The following is a 23,773-nucleotide window of genomic DNA, read 5'->3' as shown; positions in this document are numbered from 1 at the left end:
GATGTTTAGAGGTGACAGTTCACATCACAGCTCTCTCTGTTATGCTCTAATTTGAAAATGAAGGAAGAGGGGGATTATTGCTTAAAAGAACACAGGTGAAACAAAAACAAAGGAGTGGATCTCCTTGAAAGTGAGAGTGAGAAGATAGTTATTTTTTTAGTAGTAAAAATTATAGGTTTAGGTTAAGAAATTAGCTCTGTGTTGATGAACTTTATTGACCAGAACATCCTGTTGGTAAGTTTTGATGTCCAAAATGACTATTCTGATATGGTTATTGGAGAACTTTTTTCAATTGCATATCTTCATTATCCTTAAATTTTGTTGTGGCCCATCATGAAGCACTATAAAATAGTTATTTCCAATCATGACCATGGTGGTACGATTGGGAGCCAATTAGTAGAAAATGATATACTATAAAGATAAGGGGAAAATGAGGTTGCAGTATAAGAAAACCTAACATTTGGTGCTTTAGACCTATAAGTGCTTGGGTACAGCAGCAGTTATAAGGGATCCATAAAAATGGATTTTTAATAAAGAATAAGAATGCAGAAATGGAATACATGATTTCACTAGGACTTACCAATTGAAAAGGACTATTATTTATAATGATTCACTGGAGTGCTTTTTAAATAAATTTGTTATTTTGGCTGGTTAGAGATCATATAATGAAGAATTAGGCCATGTGATGGATTAGTTTATAACTGTGGTACTTTAATTACCAGGCTCATAGAAAGAACATTGCCATCATTACATGCTGTTTCCAAAGCACATCCAGCTATTCTAAGAAGATAGTGATAAATTAGTTGTAATGGAAGTTAATTAAAAATCCTTTTGGTTTATGGCAGAAATTATCAACAAAGAAAACTATGACCCTCTCATTTTTGTGTACTTATTTCATGAACTGTTTAGTAGGGTCATAACAGAGCATTTTTGAACAGAAATGTACTTTTCAAATAGTAAGTCCCCTTAAAAAAATTAATAGTAGATACTTATTTTACTATGGGAATTGTTTATGTAAATTGTAGAATTTTAATTAAATATGCTTTTTATTTTCAGAATTCATGCGAATTCCATGTGTGGATGCTGGATTGATTTCACCACTGGTACAGCTGCTAAATAGCAAAGACCAGGAAGTGCTGCTGCAAACTGGCAGGGCTCTAGGAAACATATGTTATGATAGCCGTAAGTGTTGAGTTGTCAGTAATACATTTGTAAATGTTTAAGAATTGTGATTTTCAGATTAATTGCATTTTCGTGTTAGGAGTGGCTTTTCTAGAATGACCAATACATTAACATGGGGTAGCATGATTTATCTCTGCTCATGTAGCAGAACAACTGTGGCCTACAAGCCATCATGCTCATAACTAAGAAGTGACAGGAAATTAATTATCTTCCTCTGTTACCACAGGAGATATTTTCTGACAAAAAATAAGCATGTTTCTAAAAATTAGGGCTTTTAAATTAAGCAAGAATACATACGTTAACCTTACAGTTTATTGAAGATGTGTGTCAAATGAGAATGCTTATGGACAGTTTTTAAAGTTTCTGAGTCTGTCCAAATAAAATTTTAATTGCTTTGTATTTAGTGAAAATATTCAGAAAACCCTGAGAATATTCAGAAAACCCATTATCTTCTCAAAAGCTAGATTGGCATTCACATTGACTCCATTGCTACTTGTCATTATGCCATTGTCATCTTCAACACCTTCTATAACGCATTGTTCTGGACAAAGAGAAACAAGAATTTGGGTATGTGTGTATTGCAAAAGCGTTATGATTTCTATTGTTCCTTCCTTTATATAAACAAAGTACAGAAAACCCTCAGTTGTAACCAATTTAATTAGGCTTAACCTGATTTTCCTTAGAATTTTCTAAGCCCAAACCACATATTTATCATTCACTTTTAAAGCCTCCTGGAAAATATAGTCTTATTTATGTAACTAGTATAACTTTTAATGCTTAAATTCCTTGTTGGGTTAATATCTCAAGTGAGTTTTTATTACAAACACAAAATGTGTGACCCTTTTATCAGTGCTTAAAAAAGTGATTCATGCTTAAGAGCAGGTGGAAAGTAAGAGTATGAACATTAATTTATGATAAAAGAAAGAGAAGAAAAAATGAAACTCTAGTTATTATAATAGACTGGTAAGGCTAGCCTCATTTGTTCTCCTCTCCTTCTGTTTTCTGTAATGTGTTATGAACCTTAAGCTTGAAATATCAGTAACATGTCCAAGGATGTGAAGGTCTTTACATCAATTTTAACTTACAGTTTCTAGTCTCCAGTGCTGCCTATAAATTTACCTATCTGCTTCTTTGCTCCTGTTTGTTTTATCTTAGAGCATTAGCTTTATTCATAAAATGCTAGTGCTTTATGTTTATAATTTTGTATTTTCATGTTTGTGATTTTTATTAAACACTCTACCTTATAATCACAACTTTCAAGAATGAACCATTATACATTTTATGATTTATTTTTAGCAATATAATGTTAAAAAGACCTCTGCACAGTAATAAGTAAGGATTAATGATATGTAGTTGGAGAGTATTGACTATTACTGTTTTTATTTTTATCCTATTTTTTCCTAGAAGTTAAGGCTACCCAAAGAATTCTTTAAGCCTTGTTCAGCATAGTTATTCTTGAATTGTACATTGTTTAAACATAGGGAGTATTATCTGTTTTGAGGACATTTGTCCTGGAATTTTACTTAGTATCGGCAAAATAGAAAACCAGTGAGTGACCTTTCATCTAATACTGCAGTATATTTTGTGGACACAGAGTAATTTATTTCCTGTGTACTCTAAGAAGACTTGAAGTTAGAGTAATAAGTTTCCAGTTAATAAGACTATCATTTTGGTGAAGCTGAAATCTTATTATTATCGTGCTTACCAAATCCATTTTTTATATCTTATGAGAAATACAGTGTAAAGTTTTGTGGATATTCTTTAAGTTATGAAGTTAATTTTTTTTGTTTCACTTATTTATAACTACTTCATCCTCATTTAGTTCAATGGAAATTCTGCTTAAATGAGTAATTAAGAATAGTGAATACAATCATAGTTTTATGCTTTTAGGCCTTGGTTAAGGAAAATGAAGTTGGCTTTCTTAAAATGAGTATATATAAGAACTGATTTATTGCTGTAAGTCATATGATGAGAATGTGTTCATCATGCTGTGCTGTCTTACGCATATAATTTCTATAAGACTGCATGCTTTCTTATTACCTTTTAATTTTAAATTAAGTTTTTGTGGACTTAATGATTTCTTCAGAATTATTATAGTAACATAAGAGTCTATATTCAAATTTTAAGAATGATATAAAAGTCTGTAAGTGTGATGCTTGTATGGTTACTTATGAATTTACCTGAAATGTGTTTCTTATTTGTTTTCTTTTAAGAAACCTAAAAGATAAGTTTCTCTTTTTTAAGTTTTTAATGGCTTTCATTCTAATTAATTCATCAACCTTCTTCCCTCTCAAAAAGGTAATGCTTCATTTTTGAAGAAAAATAGAAAACTATATGTGAGAGCCTCGTAAATACATGGAAGTTTTTTCTTCCAAATATAGTATGTTTTAAAATTCACATTTACATTTCATCAAACTTACTTGTCAAGTTAAGTGGTTGACTTAACATTTTACTTATTTACTCCAAATGAACAACTTTTTAGTGTGATTTTATTCAGAATGATAGTAGGTTGCAGAAGATACTAGAGCTGATGTATACAGAAAGTACTGTAAGCAATTCACTATTGGAGGAAAAAAAATCAAGAAATTTGCGTGTGTGTTATAGGTTTTTATTTTGACACCTACAAAATAAAGCATATGCTGACACCTTACAGTTAATATAGTTTATCTGAAAGGAGGAAAAGCTCCCTCTGTAGAAAGAAATATCATAAAATTCATGGAAATCTTTAGAAAACAAGTAGGTCAGATTTCAGTTTTAACAGCTTTGACAGCTCCCATTTTAGGAACTCTTCCTAATGGAAGAAAACTGTCTTATATAATCTTAACAGCAAGTAACAGGCTGACATAACTACTAAATGGGACAGAGTAAGGCTTTGTTGCTGATGAACTTTTTGAATCCCAATCCCCCTCTTACATATAGAGATGAAAGAATCAGTGATTGGGAACATTTTTCATTTAAAATGCCTGCTTAATTTTTTTTTTCTCCCAAATAGCTTCTAAGAACCTTCATTTATGAGTTTCTCTTTCGAAGTATCCAAATAGACTTTGAGATAAACAACATTTTAAAACTTTTGCTCTTTAACTTTGTCAAAATAACTCTTTTTATGAGAGGTTTGACATCTTTCAGATGAAAGAGGAGAGAAAAATTGTATTTCAATTTAGAAAGGAAATGCTCAGGAATGTGGTTTTAAATAAAGAGAAACAGTATCATATTTCAGAAATACATTGTTTGGCCTATTAATCACACATTCTTCTCAGAGGTGATATTAAAAAAATGAGTGTTGCTTTCTTCCTATATGGCCATCTTTGTGGCATTCAATTCTTTCATTGATTTATTTTATACATCTGTGCACATTTTAAATTGATATAGTTAAATGGTCTTGTAATTTTGAAAAGCCTCAAGTTCCCATCCTGTATTTATAATTTCAGGGAATAATTTGGTGTCTGGAGATTGAGTTTTCCATGTTTGTGAATATTTTTGCCTGAGGTCAGGAAATAACTGAGTGTTTGATGCATTAGTTAAAAAAAAAATATTAGTAGAGGCAGGAGAAAATGCTTACATAAAATTAAATATTTGTCTTTTTTATTCAAAAGGAAAAATCACATGAACATTTTAAAATTAAATATTCCTCTTTACAGAAATAAAATTAATATTATATAATTAGTTCCATGTTTGGAAACATATGTACACTTAAGGCAGACATAAATGGATATGATTTCCAGCTCTGCACTTACTAAATTTTTTATTTACTCTTTCTGATTTTAGTTTTCTCATTGGTAAACTGGGTTTATTATGTGGATTAAATAAGGTTTATATATAAAAGTATCATACAGATCATGAATTACTATGAAAGCAAATACTGTGATGATTGTTTCTAAAAAATGTGCTGTAGCCTAATGTAATATGTACATAAACACACACAAAAAAATATTTACAATGAAGACATGAAAGCCAGAAAAGGAGGCAAAGATAAATCTGGGAGGAATAAGGGATAATATACTTAACTATATGTAAGATACGTAATTACAGAGAAAGCTTGAGCTTCTTGGTAGCCAAAGTGAAAAATTGATTTCCTGTGTAATTTTTATCTCATGCTGAAAAGAAATATTCTATTTTTTTAAATAAACAGACAAAATGCTAGAAGGAATTTATCAATAGGATATCCTTAGTTTACCAGTGATTCTTTGTATGTACTTAGTTAAAACTTGTAAAGGATATTGACTGGTATAGAGTGTTCAAAAATAGTTCTGCAAATCTTGCCCAAGTGTTCTCCAAGTGATTGTTTCTTGTATTAATCTTCAATAGAATCTAAGAAATAATGATTTGTTAGTGAGAACAGTTTTATTTGTGAAACATAGCCCAAACATGTTAGCTTTGGATGGTTTGAACTTGGTTCAGGCATACAACCTTAAAATTTGAAGAAGTTTTGATTTGAATGTGTTGCATAGTTGAGCGAGAAGTCAAAATAGAATTCTACTTTTCATTTGTTATCTCTGGTCATTTTCTTCCTTTCATAAAACATATACAAGTTGTATTATCTAAGATGAAAAAATGTGTTTATCTTTGTTGTTAAGTGTATTGTCAGTTTGATGAAAGTCCAGTTTGCATGAAAGTGTTTAAAATACCACACTGCTAACATTATATCAGCCTATACCTATAATAAGATTGCTTAGAACCATACATGTTCACACACATACACTAGTGCCTTTAAACACTGATGAAATCTGAATAGGGTCTGTAGATGTTACCAACCAGTTTCCTGGTTGGGCTATTGTCCTTGAGTTTGTTTGATGTTACCATTGTAGGAATCTGAATGAAATATATACAAGATCTTTCTTTTCTTTCTTTCCTCTATCTCTTTCTTTTCCTTTGTGGTACTGAGGGGTTGAACCCAGGGCTCTCACCATTGAGCTATATCCCCAGCCCTTTTGTATTTTGATAGTGTCTCACCAAGTTTCCAGACTGGCCTGGAACTTGAAATTCTCTTGCCTCATCCTCCCTACTCATAGAAATAAAGGCCTACTCTACCATGCACAACTACACATGACCTTGTGCTTTTGGGATCGTTTTTGGTTTGTTTTTTCTTCTTTGGTAACTTCTCTGAGCCACTAATTATTTCAAAATAAAAATTTCCAAGACTCCCTATATCCAGGATTTATACATATAAAATAAACTTGTTTCTGTTATCCTTTCTTGGGGAGGGGAATGGTGTGTACCTCCCTCCCCCCCCAAAAAAAAACCCCACAATTTTAAAGCATAATCCAAAATATGCTTTCTTTTGTTTTTACTGAATTTGTAAAGTTAAAGTAAAGCGTAAAGTTGCCTGTACTATTATTTCCTCCCCTCCAAAAATTAGGAAAAAAAATAATTTAAAAAGTCAACCCCAAAATAAGATTTAGTTTGAGAAAATTCATATTATTGGGATAGGATCCATTGGACAAGGACAAAGTGAATTTCTGACAGAAGGTATAATTGGAATGAGAACAAGAAGGTGCCTTTTTTTTCTTCCTGAATGGAAAGTGAAGGTAGATGAATTTTAGCTGTTTAGGTGTTTTATCAGTTAAGATTAACATGAAGACAGAAAATATTGCTTAATTAAAGATACTGTGGTATTTAAAATTTTTTATTTGTTCTCCACCTTTATTGATGTATACTTGACAAACAAAATTGTATATATTTAAGGTGTACAATTGATGATGTGATACACATACGTTGTGAAATAATCGCCACAATCGAGTTAAAACATTTTCATTTCACATAGTTACCAATGTGTATATATGCATGTAGTAAGAACACATAAAAGCGATCCTTTTTGTAAATTTTAAATATTCACTGCATTGTCATTAAATGTAACCTCCATTCTGTACATAAATTCCCAGAATGTATTCATATTATAATTGAAAGTTTATACCCTTTGACTAATATCTCTACATTTCCCCCATTCACCAGCTACCAACCTCTGACAACCACAATTCTACTCTGTTTTTCAATCAGTCTGACTAGTTAAGAGTCCACATGTAAGAGTATTTTTCTTTCTGTATCTGGCTTGTTTCATTTAGCATAATGTCCTTCAAACTCATCAGTATTATTGCAAATGGCAGAATTTCCTTTATCATGTCTGAATGCTATTTCAGTATGTGTATGTATGGGTGTATAAATGGTCATGGTATCTTGGTCTACTTGCCCATTGGTGGACACTTAGGTTGTTTTCATTTCTTGACAATTGTAAATAATATTACACCGAATATGGGTTTGGAGATATTTCTTGGATATCCTGATTTCGTTTCCTCTAGAGAGAAGTGGGATTGTGGATTATATTATAGTTCTGTATTTTAATTCACTGGTAACATCTGACTTTTTTCTCAATGGCTATCCAGTTTACATTTATACAAACTGTACAAGGGCTCTTTTTTTAATATACCTTTGCCAATACTTGTGTTTTTGATAGCCATCATAATGGGTATAAAGTGATATCTCTTTGTGGTTTTGATTTGCATTTTTCTGATGATTAATGATATTAATTAACTTTTTATGGACCTGTTGCTATTTTTATATTTTAGGAAAAAATCTATTCATGTTTTTATTCATTTTTAACAGAGCTAAAGAGCTTCTTTGCTCCTATCTTACATGCATATCTTATATATTTGGAATATTAACCCTTCTTGGATCCATGATTTGCAAGTATTTTCTCCATTCCAAAAATTGACTCTTCGTCTTGTGAATTTTTTTTCTTTTTAAAATTTTTACAAAATTTATATATCACAGTAGAATTCATTATTATATAATTATACAAACATGGAATTTTATCTTTTTTTAAAAAATATTTATTTTTTAGTTATTGGCGGACACAACATTGTTGTTTGTATGTGGTGCTGAGGATCGAACCCGGGCCGCACGCACGCCAGACGAGCGCGCTACCACTTGAGCCACATTCCCAGCCCGAATTTTATCTTATTCTAATTAGAACCCCCTTCTTGTGTTTGTACACGATAGTGGGATTCACTTAGCTATTTTTATATATGTATATATATGTTGAGTTCATTCTGCTGTTCTATTCATATCCCTCCTCACTTCCCTTTACTCTCCTTTGACTAATCCACTGAACTTCTCCCCTTCTCCCCCTATTGTGGCTTATCTTTCACAGATCAGAGAAAACATTCGACCTTTGATTTTTTTGGAATTGGCTTATTTCACTTAGCATGGTATTCTCTGGTTCCATCCATTTACTGGCAAATACCGTCAAGTTATTCTTCTTTATGGCTGAATAATATTCCATTGTATCTATGTACCACAATTTCTTCATCCATTCATCTGTTGATGGGCACCTAGGTTGGCTCAATAGCTTAGCTATTGTAAATTGTGCTGCTGTAAACATTGATGTGACTGTATTACTGTAGTATGCTGATTCTAAGTCCTTTGGATAGGTGCTGAGAAGTAGGATAACTGGGTCAAAGAATAGTTTCATTCCTGGGTTTTTGAGGAATCTCCATACTGCTTTCCAGAGTGGTTGCACCAATTTGCAGTTCCACCAGCAATATATGAGCATACTCTTTCCCCCCATATCCTCGCCAACATTTGTTGTTAATTATACTCTTGATAATTGCCATTCTGACTGGAGTGAGATGAAATCTGCATAGTGATTTTGGTACTCTGGCCACTGACAATATCACTTGTACAATATCAATATCAAAGAACATGAGAGAGGTCTTTGCATTTTCTTAGGTCTTCCTCAATTTCTTTAGTGTTCTGTAGTTTTCATTGTAGAGGTCCTTTACCTCTTTTGTTAGATTGATTTCTAAGTATTTTATTTTATTTTTGAGGCTATTGTGAATGGGATGGTTTTCCTAATTTCTCTTTTAGCTGACTCATTATTGGATTATAGGAATACAATTGAATTATGGGTGTTGATTTTGTATTCTGCTACTTGATGAATTTGTTGATGAGTTCTAGAAGCTTGGAGTTTTGGGGTCTTTTAAATATAGAATCATGTCATTGACAAAAATAGATAGTTTGAGCTCTTCTTTTCCTGTTCGTATCCCTTTCATTTCTTTCTTTTGCCTAATTGCTCTGACTAGAGTTTCAAAGACTATTGAATGAAAGTGGTGAAAGTGGGCATTCCTGTTTTGTTTCTGTTTTTAGAGGGAATAGTTTAATTTTTCTCTGTTTAGAATAATGTTGGCTTTGGTTTTATTGTACATAGCTCTTAGAATGTTGAGGTATATTCCATCTATTCTTAGTTTTTCCAGTGTTCTGAACGTGAATGAATTCTGTATTTTGTCAAATGTTTTTTCTCCATCTATCAAGATAATCATGTGATTCTAGTCTTTAAGTTTATTTATGTGATATATTTATTGACTTCTGTATGTTGAACCAACCTTGCATCCCTGGGATGAACCCCACTTGATCATGGTACACTATATCTTTTTATCATGTTTTAATATGTAATTTGCTAGTATTTTATTAAGAATTTTTGGGTTGTAGCTCAGTGGAAGAGCACTTGCCTAGCATTTGTGAGTCACTGGGTTCAATTCACACACCACATATAAATAAATAGATAGATAAATGAATGGCTAAATAAATAAAGGTCCATCAACAACTGAAAAAATAATTAAAAAAAAATTTTTGCACACATGTTCTTTAAGATTGGTCTGAAGTTTTCTTTCTCTGATGTATCTTTGTTTGGTTTTGGTATCAGGGTGATATTAGCTTCGTAGAATGTGTTTGGAAGAGTTCCCTCCTTCTATTTTGAGGGCTAATTTGAGGGTGATTGGTATTCGTTCTTCTTTAAAGGCCTAGTAGAATTTGGCTGAGAATCCCTCTGGCCCTGGATTTTTCTTTGTTGGTATGCTTTTGATTCTTCTTTAATTTCATTATTTGAAATTGATCTGTTTAAATTTTCTATATCCTGTTTCAAATTGGGTAGGTCATATGTACCTAAAAATTTGTTGATATCTTCAAGATTTTCTTGTTTATTGAAGTGTAAATCTTCAAAGTAGTTTCTGATTATCTTCTGTATTTCAGTAGTGCTGCCACTACATTTCCATTTCCATCACGGATTTTAACTATTTGAGGCTTTCCTCTCTTTCTTTTGGTTAACTTGTCTAAGGGTTTATCAATCTTGTTTATTCTTTCAAAACACCAATTTCTGTTTCATTGATTTAGAAAAATTTTTTTAATCTCAATTTCATTGAGTTCTGCTCTGATTTTAATTAATTCCTGTCTTCTGTTGATTTTTGTGTTGATTGATTGATTGATTTCCAGTGTCTTGAGATATCATGTTCGATTATTTGTTTGATATCTTTCTACTCTTTTAATGAATGAGCTCAATGCTATGAACTTTCCTCCTAGGACTGCCTTCACAGTGTCCCAGAGATTTTGATGTTGTATTCTCATTTACTTCTAAGTATTTTTTTTTAATTTCACCCCTGATTTCTTCTGCTTTCCATTCATCATTCAGTAGTTAATTAATTAGTCTCCAAGTGTTAGAGTAGTTTGTACTTTTTGTCTTATCATTGATTTCTAATTTCAATCCATTATGGTCTGATAGAATACAGGGTGTTATCTCTCTTTGTTTGTATTTGCTAAGACTTGGTTTTTCGTCTATTTTAGAGAAGGATCCCATGTACTGCTAAGAAGAAAGTGTGTTCAGGCGTTGATTGATGGAATATTCTATATGCTGTTAAGTCTAGATTATTAATTGTATTTTTTAGTTCTGTAGCTTCTTTATTTAGTTTTTATTTGAATGATCTATCTAGTTTTGAGGGAGGTGTGTTAAAGTCACCTAGTATTACTGTATTGTGATCTATTTGATTCTTGATTTTGGAGGAGGGTTTGTGTGATGTACATGGGTGGTCCAGTATCTGCAGCATAAATATTTATGACAGTTATTTCTTGTTGTTTGATTCCCTTAAGCAGTATGAAATGGCCTTCATTGTCTCTTGTGATTAACTTTGGTTTGAAGTCCACTTTATCTGATTTCAGAGTAGAAACCCCTGCCTGTTTTGAGCTCCATGTGAGCGATGTTTTTTCCCATCCAGAAAGGACATTTCTGCCTTAGAGAAAAATGAGAGAAGAGATGTGAGGGTATTTTTACAAATTAAACTAGTAAAGAGGGCAGTGATTGTAGTGTTCCTGGCATGGCCTTTACCCTCCCGGTAAATGAGAAATTAAGCTCATAATAGTATTAAGGTGATAGTTTGAAATTTGGGGTGTATGGCAAGGTGGGGAGAGTTCAGAATTTGGGATGTGTGGGACATGTTATAAATAGTCATGAACATATGATTTTTGGGGTCTTTTAAATATAGAATAGAAAAACAAACAAATGGTAATGTGTGGGCCTTCCGTGGTTAGAAATGTTGATTTTACGTCCATTTACTAATGTGTGTTAACAATTTAAAATGTGTGTAGGATAAGCTAAGGAACTATTTTGTATTTTGATGTGTGGACAGGAAAGAGCTACTAAAAGTAACAGAAATTGATAGTTTCAGTTTTGTACCATCATATAGTTTACATTGAAATGGGAAGAGATGTGAGGCAGAGATATCAGGAAGTTTTTATAGTAGGCCAGGTGTGATGTAGTAAATACTATAGTGGGCCAGGTATAATGAGGCAAGAAAATGAAATTAAAATCTGAAGTGAGAGATAGTCCTCAGATTGAGTTGTTTATTACCAGTTTAGTTGTTTCTTGTTTAGTCCTGCACCAGCTTTAAGCAATGTTAAATACTTAGGTAACCCATAGGATAGTTTACATTTTGATGAACTATGATCTTTCCATTTTTGTATTTGATATCAAGTTTGTTTATTATTAAAGTGGATTTAAGAAATTTAAGATTTTATAAATTTTTATATTAAATAATTGTAGACAAAGAATAAATTATATCACTTTTTCTCCAATGATTGATTAGTTTCTTAGTAGTACTATATTATTAGAAAGGTAACACCTTAGGGAAAACATACATAGAGTATTGCTCTTTTAGTAATTGTTATTAATTTTATAGCTATGAGAGTGGAAGTAACATGTGAGAATGTTGTACAGGACAAAAATAGATGGTATTTCTTGAGTTCAATAAGAAATCATGTATGTTCACTACATTAATTATTTTTGTATCTGAGATACCCAGTTACTTCCTGAATGACTGTTGGAATTTTCCTTCCTGATTAACAAGTCTTAGCTAGGTAGGAAAAGTCTAATTCATAAAGCTCTGCAAGAAAAGGTGTTTGTTTTTGTTGTGAGTGTGGTTTAAATCTGTTTTCTTTTACCACCCTGTTTCACCTGTTAAAGGTGAAGTTTGGAGTTAGAAAACAGAAAATTTCTAGTCTGCCTGTTGAAACTCTAATGGTACATATTGTCCTCTGTTCTTTTAAATAATGTTTTATTTTTTCTCTTCTGTTTTTCTTTTAACCAAACTGAACTACTGAAAACATTCTCTGCTTTTGATCAGAGTTGTCTCTTCCTCAAGTTGCAAGCATTTCCCTTGGCTAAGAGGGAATATAAAAAATAATACTATGTAAAGGTGAATAATTTACATTTTTCCCACTGAGTAACATTTGTCACTTTTGAGAAATAGAACTATCATCAACTCAGGTTAAATTCTTGAGTTTAACAAAATGACTATGAATAGATAGTGATTTACTAATAAAATAATATAGACATAAAAATACAGGGAGCAAAGAAACATGAGTAATATCTTTAGCAAATGTTGTACCATTAATGGACCTTCTATTATATAAGAGATTTCTGGAAAAAAATAGAATTATCAAACAGTTTTAAGTGATGTGAGAAATCTATTGGAGAACAGAAATTAATACTAATTTCAGCAAGCACAGCTTACGTGGGTCCACCAAGTGCTTTGTCATGACTTAATTTTAAACTGCATCTGTGACACTGATGCTTTGGGAAATGAGTTTGTTTCTTTTCTTCTTGTGGTCTGGTCTTACACAAGTAAATACATAAATACTTAAAAATGTCCCCGTATAGAAGCAACATTTAAATCTGAATATAGTATTATGTCACAAAATTGCAAATGTTGTGCTTTTTTTGATACATGAGTATTTAATAATTATAATGACTTTTTCCTCATGACTCATTTGGGTAATTTCACTGATGTAATATTTATAGCTTCTGATTTGTATCTAGTTTTTTTTTTGTGTGTGGATTTTACCTGCACTTGGAACATAAAAAAAATTCCAAAAGATGTTGATAGGTTTAGGTTTTTCATTTGAAAGCTTAAAATATATTTGAATGTGTCTTTAAGCACACAGTAAAAATTCACTGTTTTGGCTAAATGATAGGATGAAATATAATCATCAGAAATTAATTTTCTTCCCTAATAGAATTCATAAATATCTTTTGATTTTATCTTTAAAAATGTTATAGGTGTGTTACCATTACTCTGCTCCAGAAAAATAGTATTTTGTTTTGTAGTTGACAATATTAAATTGTAGTATATTTGAGAGTAACAGAAAAAAACTCCTATATAAGCAATCATACAGGTCAAAATAGCCAATATATCTGAATTACAAAATATGGAATTACTTGTATATTTAGGTCATTGGCTGCCAACCTCTGGATATGAAAGCCCCCTTTTTGACATCAAATTTTTGTTCTCTTTCCCTCTTTGAGGATATTGGTCACATAACAATAATGATTGTACTTATAAAATTTATGTATTGAGAAAATTCATTAATACTGTGTAGATTCAGTGACTAGAATTTCTCTATTGGAAGATAGTCCTTTGTTGTTTGTAAAATATTTAACTTAAGTCTAACCATAGAATTATGCTGAGGAATGCAACTCAAGATCAGAAGAGAGATGCTACCATAGTAGAAAAATAAACAAAGATTTAACCTTTTAAATCTTTCTCTTTTTAGGAAGCCTTCTGTATGACATAGGAAAAAAATGCATCACTAGATATATCCATCAAGTGCTGTGCCATGACCTAATTTTAAACTGCATTTATGGTACTAGTGCTTTGGGAAATGAGTTTGTTTCTTCTCTTCTTCTCTTGATTTGGCATTACATATGTAAATATGTAAATTCTTAAAAATTTCCTATATAAATCTGAATATAGTATTATGTGACAAAATTGAGATTAAAATTAAAAACACACCTTTTATTATTGAAGACATCTCTTTGTGTTCCTGCCTATAGAACATCTTGTGATCTGTACCATGGGTCATATAATGATGAATAAATGCCAGGAAATTCTTACTTTATACCTTTTTGTCCTTTGATGTATATACCAAATTGTTTAGCCCACAAAAGTTGATTGAACCCACTGTATTCAAGACACTGTGCCAAGTTATGAGGATCACAGGAGAAAGTACAAGCAAGAAATCCGTATTCTTGTGAGTCTTACATAGAAGATAGATAATAAAACTAAAAATTACAAAAAGAGGGCACTTGCAGATTGTGATCGTTGATATCAAGGTAATTAATAAGGTGAGATAATGGAGAGCATCTGAGAGTGAAGAAAGTTCTGAGGATGTTATTTAAGCTGAGATTTGAAAAATGAAAATAACTGAGTTATTGATAGAGAAGGGGAAGAATATTGCATATAAAAATGTAGCTGTTGCAAAGCTGAAAGGAGAAAACAAAAAAGAGACCAGGTTATCTGGTATGCAGTGAACAGGGAGAATATTGTGCTGTAAGATTCAATAAATAAAGAAGACTTAGGGTCATGGGAAGCCTGGTAAATAATCCTGAAATAATAAGTTAGGGGATGCAAGGGAGTGACATGATCTGATTTTAAAACATCACCCTTGCAGCTGCATGGAAGTTAGGTTGAGAAGAATGGAAGTTAAGAGTTCAGGACAGAATTATGGAAGACCAATGGGAAGACCTTTTGTAGTCCAGGCAAGACAAAGTGGTGGCTTGGATTAAGTTTATGGTAGTGAGGAATAGAGAGAATCAGAAGAATTTGAAAAGTAAGGGAAAGAGAAATCCAGAGTGATTCATCAAGGGCAAGTTGTTACAAAGCATCTTGTTCCCCTGCTTGCATCCACTCGGCACTTTTCCTCTGTTGTTATAGATCTCTTTGAATGTGTCTACCTGCTTTTCTGCTTTCCACCATGCACAGAGCTGCATGCATCCTTCACCAGACCCCAAGCAGATGTTGGTATCATGCTCTTTGGACTTCCAGAACCATGTGCTAAAATCAGCTCCTTATAGATTACCCAGTTTCAGGAATTCTCTTACAGCAGTAGAAAATAAACTAAGGCAGTGACATTATGGAAAAATCTTGAAATCATTAGACTGAAAGAAACCGGACATACATAATTCATTTATATAAAAGGCAAACATCTATAGTGACAGAATACTGTGGTTAACCAAGCCCAGAGGCAGAGGAAGATGACCTGCAAAGGAACATGCGGGAATTTTTGGTTGTGATAAAAATGTTCAATATCTTGATTGTGACCTTTGGTTTCTAGGGTATTTGCAACTATTAAAACCCGTCAGTTTTATATGTTGCCTCTACATAATTTATCCTGTAATTTTATTCAGCAGAGTTAATAAAAAAGGGAAGGAGTCCTATCAGAATATAAAAAAACACAATATAACAATTTAATAAATTACATTAAAGACTTTAATGACATTTTGAGAAACATGACCATGAATCTCTCTGACCCCTCCAATTCATTTCCTTATTTGTGCTTCCATTATACTATGAACCCTTTTGTTTCACAGCATCAGTTTTATGCTCACGTTTTTGCTCCCTACTTCTTCCCCTTACTCAAATAATACTGCAAATTAGTTATACTTGTATTCCCATCTTATTTAGTGTATGAAACATAGCACATTTTCCAAAAAATATTTAGTAAATGAAGGAGAATGAATATTAATTTGGACACAGATTTGGAGATACCTTCAATAAACTGACTATGCAATATATATTGGCAGTCAGTACTTTAAACAAGGAAATAATACTCCTATTAAGTAGTATTTAACTTAGATTATAGGTGAGCTTGAGGAAACACTTTAATTTAACTTGTTATTAGTATTCATTATTTATAAATATTAGGCAATATATTTATGTTATGAACATTTTACTTCTGTAAAATTTTATGTAAAACTCCTTTTTCCTTTTTTTTAATCCAGAAAAGATTTGTATTTTTTTTCTCTGCTTCTATGACACTCTATAAAAAAAATGTTTTGAAGCTTTTATTGTTTACTATTGTCTTCCTTGTTAGAATAGAAAGCAAAGCCTTTTTATGTTCTTGTTTATGTCTGTTGTACCTGACTCGAGGGTTAATATTTAATAAGCACCTATTATATATTGTTGATATGTCAATTTCTTCTGAATTTTGTCAGGTTTTGTTTCATATATATTTTTTAATTTTTAAAATTTGCTTCAATTTATGCACTTTGATATACATCATTGAGATATAATTTCTCATTTTTGTGAGTATACATGTTACAGAATCATATTGGTCATATAGTCACATATATACATACAGTAATAATGTCTGTTTCATTCTACTATCTTTCCTATCCCCACATCCCCTCCCCTCCCATCACTTCCCTCTACCTAATCTAATCTAAGCTAATGCTATTCTTCCCTAGTGCCCCACTCCTTATTGTGAATTAGCATCCACATATTAAGAGAAAACATTTGGCCTTTGGTTTATGGAATTGGCTTATTTTTCTTAGCATGATATTCTCCAACTCCAACCATTTACTGGCAAATGCCATAATTTCACTCTTCTTTAAACTGAGTAATAGTCCATTGAGTATATATACCACATATTCTTTATCCATCTATTGAGGGACACCTAGGTTGGTTCCATAGTCAGCTATTGTGAATTGAACTGCTGTAAACATTGATGTGGCTGCGTCACTATAGTATGCTGATTTTAAGTCCTTTGGGTATAAACCTAGAGTGGGATAGCTAGGTCAAATGGTGGTTTCATTCCCAATTTTCTGAGGGGAATCTCCATACTGCTTTCCATAGTAGCTGCCCCAATTTGCAGTCCTACCAGCAGTGTATGAGTGTACATTTTTCACTACATCCTCGCCAACATTTATCGGTGCCTGTATTCTTGATGATTGCTATTCTGACAGGAGTGAGATAAACTCTTAGAGTAGTTGTTTTGTTTTGTTTTTAACCTTTATTTTGTTTATTTATTTTTATGTGGTGCTGAAGATTGAACCCAGGGCCTTGCACATGCTAGGCTAACGGTCTGCCACTGAGCTACAACCCCAGCCCTCTTAGAGTAGTTTTGATTTGCATTTCTCTAATTGCTAGAGATGGCGAACACTTTTTCATATTTGTTGATCAATTGTATTTCTTCTTCTGTGAAGTGTCTGTTCAGTTCCTTAGTTCATTTATTGATTGGGTTATTTGTTTTTTGGTGTTAAGTTTTTTGAGTTCTTTATATATACTAGAGATTAATGCTTTATCAGAGGTGCATTATTAATTGTTTCCTTTGCTGAGAAGAAGCTTTTTAATTTGAATCCATCCCATTTATTGATTCTTGATTTTACTTCTTGTGCTTTAGGAGTCTTGTTAAGGAAGTCTTCAAAGTATTTCATGAAATAGAAAAGGAGGGAACCCTTCTAAACTCATTCTATGAGGCTAATATCACCCTAATATCAAAACCAGACAAAGACACATCAAGGAAAGAAAACTTCAGACCAATAGCTCTAATGAACATAGATGCAAAAATTCTCAATAAAATTCTGGCAAATCGCCTACAAAAATGTATTAAAAAGATAGTGCTCCATGATCAAGTGGATTCATTCCAGGGATGCAGGGTTGGTTCAACATATGGAAATCAATAAACATAATTCATTGTATTAATAGACTTAAAAACAAGAATCATATGATCATCTCAATAGATGTAGACAAAGCATTTGACAAAATACAGCACACCTTCATGTTCAAAACACTAGAAAAACTAGGAATAGTAGGAACATACCTCAACATTGTAAAAGTTATGTATGCTAAACCCAAGACCAGCATCATTCTAAATGGAGAAAAATTGATAGCATTCTGGCTAAAAACTGGAACAAGAAAAGGATGTCCTCTTTTATCATTTCTATTCAACATCATCCTTGAAACTCTAGCCAAAGCAATTAGACAAAAGAAAGAAATTAAAGGGATATAAATAGGTAAAGAACTCAAACTATCACTATTTTCTGATGACATGATTCTGTATCTAGAAGATCCAAAAAATTCCACTGGAAAACTTCTAAAACTAATAAGTGAATTCAGCAAGTAGCAGGATATAAGATCAGCACCCATAAATCAAACGCATTTCTATACATAAGCAATGAATCCACTGAAAGAGAAATTAGGAAAAATGCTCCATTCACAATAGCCTCAAAAACATAAAATACCAGGGAATCAATCTAACAAAGGAGGTAAAAGACCTCTACAATGAAAACTATAGAATGCTAAAGAAAGAAATTGGAAAAAAAAAAAACCTCAGAAGATAGAAAGATCTCTCATGCTCCTATGCTCCTAGACAGGCAGAATTAATATTGTCAAAATGGCCACACTACCAAAAGCACTATATAGATTTAATGCAATTTCTATTAAAATCCCAATGACATTCTAAACAGAAATAGAAAAAGCAATCATGAAATATATTTGGAAAAATAAGAGACCAGAATAGCTAAAGCAATCCTTAACAAGAAAAGTGAAGCAGGAGGCATCACAATACCAGACCTTAAACTATACTCTAGAGCTATAGTAACAAAAATGGCACCAAAATTGGCACAAAAATAGACTTGTAGGCCAGTGTACAGAAAGAGGACACAGAGACAAACCCAAATAAATATGGTTATCTCTTACCAGACAAGGGTGCCAAAAACATTCACTGGAGAAAAGATAGCCTATTCAACAAATGGTGCTGGCAAATCTAGAAATCCATCTGAAGAAAACAATAGGCCCAAATCTTCACCACGTCAGCCTAGGATCTGTTTCATATATTTTGTATTTATGGATGAATATACATTTAGAATTGTCATATTCTTTTCCTAAATTAACCGCATATTATGTGTAAAGTCACTCTTATCCCTAGTAATATTGCCGGTTCTGATAACTACTACGTCTGACAATACAGATATACCAATTTTCCTTTGATTTGAGTTTGCGTGATACATCTTTTTACTTTTGCATGATATGTCCTTTTACTTTTAATATGGACAGCATGATTGGATCCTTTTTTTGTAAAATCCTATCTGAATATTGCTACCCTTTTCCCCCCTTTCTTTGATTTTCTATCTTTACCTCTTAAGAGAGAGGTTTAGATTTGAAATCCACCACCTTCTTGTTGTTTCCTGGTAGTCAAAACTACTCTTTGTTTCTTTCCCCCTCTTTTTCTGTCTTCTTTTGGATTTTTTTCCCTATTTATCTCCATTATTGGCTTATTAAACTCCTTCTAATTTTGTACTGGTTTCTGTGTGGTTCACAAAATATATCTTTAAATTATTTCAGCTTATCATCAAATATTGTCACATCACATGTAGTTTAAAAACCTTATAACTGTAATTCCAGTTCTACTCTCCCATGCTTTGTGTTGTTATTTTCATATATATTAGAAACCTAATACATTGATATTTTTACTTTATATATTCTTTAAGAGAAAAACTCTTTATAGTTATTTTCATTTTAATTATTTTCAGTGCATTTTTAGTCTTTGGGTAGATCCACATTTTTTGTCTAATATTGTAAGTCTTCTGCCTGAAAAACTTACATTAATAAATTATACATAATAAGTTTATCAGCAATGACTTCTCTCAGCTTTTTTGTAGTTGAAAAGTTTTTACTTCAAGCCAGGCATAGTTGTGTACACCTGTAATCCCAGTGGCTCTGGAGGGTGAGGTAGGAGGATCACAAGTTCAAAGTCATCCTCAGCAAGTTAGCAAGGCCCTATTTCAAAATAAAAAGGACTGAGAATGCACACCTAGGTTCAATCCTAGTGCTAATTGAAGATGAAAGTGGGGTAGGTGAAAGAGAAAGAAAGTTTTACTTCATCTTATTTATTTAAAGATTTTTCCCCCAACTGGGTATATAATTCTGGGTTGTAAGTTACATGCTATTCCATTAACTTCAATCTTGTATAATTCCATATGAGACATCTACTGTATTTCTTGTTTTTGTTCTTCTATAATAAATGTTTCTTTTTTCCTGTGGTTTGCCTTCAAGAAATTCTCCTTTTGGTTTTTAGCACCTTGGCTGTGATATGTGTAGATATGTCTAATTGTCTTATTGGCTTTTCTTGGGGTTCTCTGGATGATGTCTTTCACTGTATTTGAAAATTTTCAGTGGTTAAATCTGCATATATTTCTTCTATCCCCAATCACTTCTGCAGTCTCATTTATGTCTACATTATTCACTATGTTCCTTCATCTCATGGGTGCTCTAGGTCCCCTTGCCCATTGTGTTTGTGTCTTCATGTTTTAGCTTTTATAATCGATCTATCTCTCTCCCCCTCCAATCCCCACTCTCAGAGATTAAATTTAGTGCCTTGCACATGCTAGACAAGTCCTATACACTGAGCTATATCCCCAGCCCATTTTATTTTATCTTAAGACAGAGTCTCACTGAGTTGCTGAGTTTGGACTTGAACTTGTGATTCTCCTGCCTTACACTACCAAGTAGCTGGGATTACAGGCCTGTACCACTGTGCCCAGTGAATTATTTCTCTTATTCTACAAATTCATTGATTCTTTCCTTGGTTTTTCTGACCCTCCCATTCAGCCCATTGGAGTAATTCTTTATCTTTGATATTGTGTTTTTTGCAAATATTTCCATTTAACTCTGACAGAATCTCCATTTTTCTCTAAAATCCAACATCTGTTTGTGGATGTTATTCACTTCTCCTACTAGATTCTTAAATATATTGATTATAAAGCCCTGTCTGATAATTTTAACATATGGCTCACTTTTGAATTTGGTTTTGTTAGTTGTTTCATCTTTTGACTCTGGGATTTTACCTTCTCTTTTAAAAACAAACCTCAACTTCTTATTGGATGCTGAATACTCTATGTAGAAAATCAATATAGATTTAGATTAACTGTATATAACCTCTGGAAATGATCACCATTCTTTTGATGTTTGGCTCTTTATGTGGGGTAGAGGTCAAGCCAATCTAGTCAAGAGTTGAGTTTGAGACAGCCATAGTGGCACACACCTGTAATCCCAGCAATTTGGGAGGCTGAGGCAAGAGGATCGCAAGTTTGTGGCCAACCTCAGCAATTTAGCAAGACCCTGTCTCAAAATAAAAAATTAAATAGGGCTGGGTATGCAGCTCAGTGGTAAAACACCCCAAGTTTCAAACTTGAGCACTGGTTTAAGAATAAAAATACTTAATACACATTTTGTTGTAATTAACTCTACATCAGTGTGGTATCTTCTTCAAATTCCTTTGCTACAGGGCCACTCTTACCTTGTACTTAGGTCCTCTTTCTTAATATTCCTGCTTTCCCTTCAGCAGTTAGCCATTCATGCACGCCTGCAACCACAGGTGCTCCTTTGTTTTTGCTCCTTTCCCATTGGTGGACTGCTCTTTACAAGAACCATGCAGATATAATCAAGACATCATAAATGATGTGAAAATAAAAACAAACACAGAATACATTGAATGGAGTTTCAAATCTGAAGACACAGATTCAGATGGAAAAGAAACAAATGTTCCATCAAGGGTCAGAAGGACTGGGTTTTTCAAGGGAAAAAAAGAGACAATGGAGTGAGGTGAAGTAACTTGTTTTAAATAATTTTTGGTTGGTTCTGTTTATCACAGAGTTTGGAATGGATGTAGTTTGGTGCTGAAGGTCTGTTCGTACTTTAAACTACACATCATTGATTGTAGGAGGCTGTCCCCAGGGGGTTGTCAATAAGCAGTGAGTCTTCAGAAGTCACAAGTAAGCAGATAGCCCAGGATAGACAGCTGTCACAATGTGAGGTCTTGTAAGCACAGTTTTTTTTTTTTTTTTTCCAAACAACATTCTTTTTCTGAAGTTAGATTGAGGAATTTGAATCTGTGAAGTAAACTGTACCCTGTCAAATGTGATTTCTGAGGCTTGGAGAAGTGGTTTTGTTCTCTGTCTCTTGACTAAACTGCAGCCATCTTATTTTTTATTTCTATACAGAGCATCCATCACTATTCCTGTGAACCTGCAGAGTAAAAAAAAATGATTTCTAAACAATACGTTTTTAAAAAATGTGAAGTTTGAATATTTCATGTTGTTTATATAGAGCACTATTAGTTTCCTAGGGCTCCTGTATTTAACCAAGTACTACAAATTGATTGGCTTAAAACAGGAGAAATGTATTGTTTTACAAGCACCAGAGGCAATAAGTCCAAAATCCAGATGTTATCAGAATCTTGTTCCCTCTGAAACCTGTAGAAGAGGCTTTTTTCCCTGGTCTTAGTTTCTCATGGCCACAGGTGTTCCTTGGCTTATGGAAGCATGACCCTAGTCTCTGCCTGATCTCTGCCTCTGTCACACGGGCTTCCTTTTGCATCTTTCTCCTCTTGTTACAAGGACATCAATCATATTGGATTAAGGACCTACCCTACTCGAGTATGACCTCATCTTAAATTATTACATCTGTAGTAACCTTGTGTCCAAATTATATCACATTCTAAGGAGGTACTAGCAGGTAGGACTTAAAAATATACTCTTGAGCAACACAGTTTGATCTATAAGGAGTAGGAATGATGTCTGTCCCATATTAGTAGCAATATCTTATATAGATAAAAATATTAAAGTACCAAATCTAAAAAGTCATGTTAAGAAGATATACTCATGAATAAATCTCTGTGTTGTACATTTTTATTTTAATGTTTTAGGAAGAATTTAGATAATTGATTCCTTTTTAATTCAGGTAAATTTAAAGATAGCAACTAATAGTCTAAATTTAAAATCACATTTTAAGGAAAACATTTACGAATCCCATCTCATTTGCCTCTTATTTGGAATATTTGGCACACAGAATTTTGGTGAAATTAAATAATTTAACCATTCTCTTAAATCATGATGGCATAGTTTGGGGATTTTTAAATAATATTTTTTATTTAGCTTGACCTCTGAATTTTGTAACGTGGCTGCTGTGCGCTGAGAACTAATAGACTCTTTGAAGTTAAAAATCTAGGATTCCAATCTCAGTTTTAAAAATTGACTGGTATTGACTTTTAAAAACTAAGTAGTATTTGTGTCCTTCTATTGAAAATGAGTATAATTTGTGTCTATTATTTTGAAGTTCTTGTCTAGTATATATATTATACATGTTTAAAATCTGTCAAAATAAACTATTCTTAGAGGTTAAAAAGTGGCACACCAATGGAGTCTGAAGGCAAAGCATGAGGAACTCAATTAAAATAAATTTTATGGCATCTTTATAGTGTCCATCACTTTTAAAATCTAATACTAGTAGATGATTAGGACATAAATTGTAACACTTTGACTTTAAGCATGTATTCTTACTAAGAAAGAATACTTCAGGGCTTGGGACATGGCTCAGTGGTGGAATATTTGTCCACTGGAATGCACAAGGCCCTGGGCTCCATTCCTAGCATCATAAAAAAAATTAAAAATTAAATGTCAGGGTTTTTTTAAAGATAACAAAGAACACATAAAAAT

General features: G+C 32.6%; 1 protein-coding gene across 5 annotated transcripts in view; it reads left to right on the top strand.

Annotated features, from left to right (window-relative positions):
* The window catches only part of RAP1GDS1 (Rap1 GTPase-GDP dissociation stimulator 1), a 150,514-nt gene that overhangs the window by 56,402 nt on the left and 70,339 nt on the right, over positions 1–23,773 (top strand). For all 5 annotated transcript variants that reach the window (XM_081303970.1, XM_081303969.1, XM_081303968.1 and 2 more), the window contains exon 4: positions 1,057–1,182. In XM_081303970.1, coding sequence (XP_081160096.1) covers positions 1,057–1,182 — 126 coding nt within the window. The remainder of the gene's footprint in view (positions 1–1,056; positions 1,183–23,773) is intronic.

Source organism: Spermophilus citellus (genome assembly GCF_964194105.1).
Source record: "Spermophilus citellus genome assembly, chromosome: 8".
Classification (NCBI taxonomy): Eukaryota; Metazoa; Chordata; class Mammalia; order Rodentia; family Sciuridae; genus Spermophilus; species Spermophilus citellus.
This window is presented reverse-complemented; position numbering and strand designations above follow the sequence as displayed.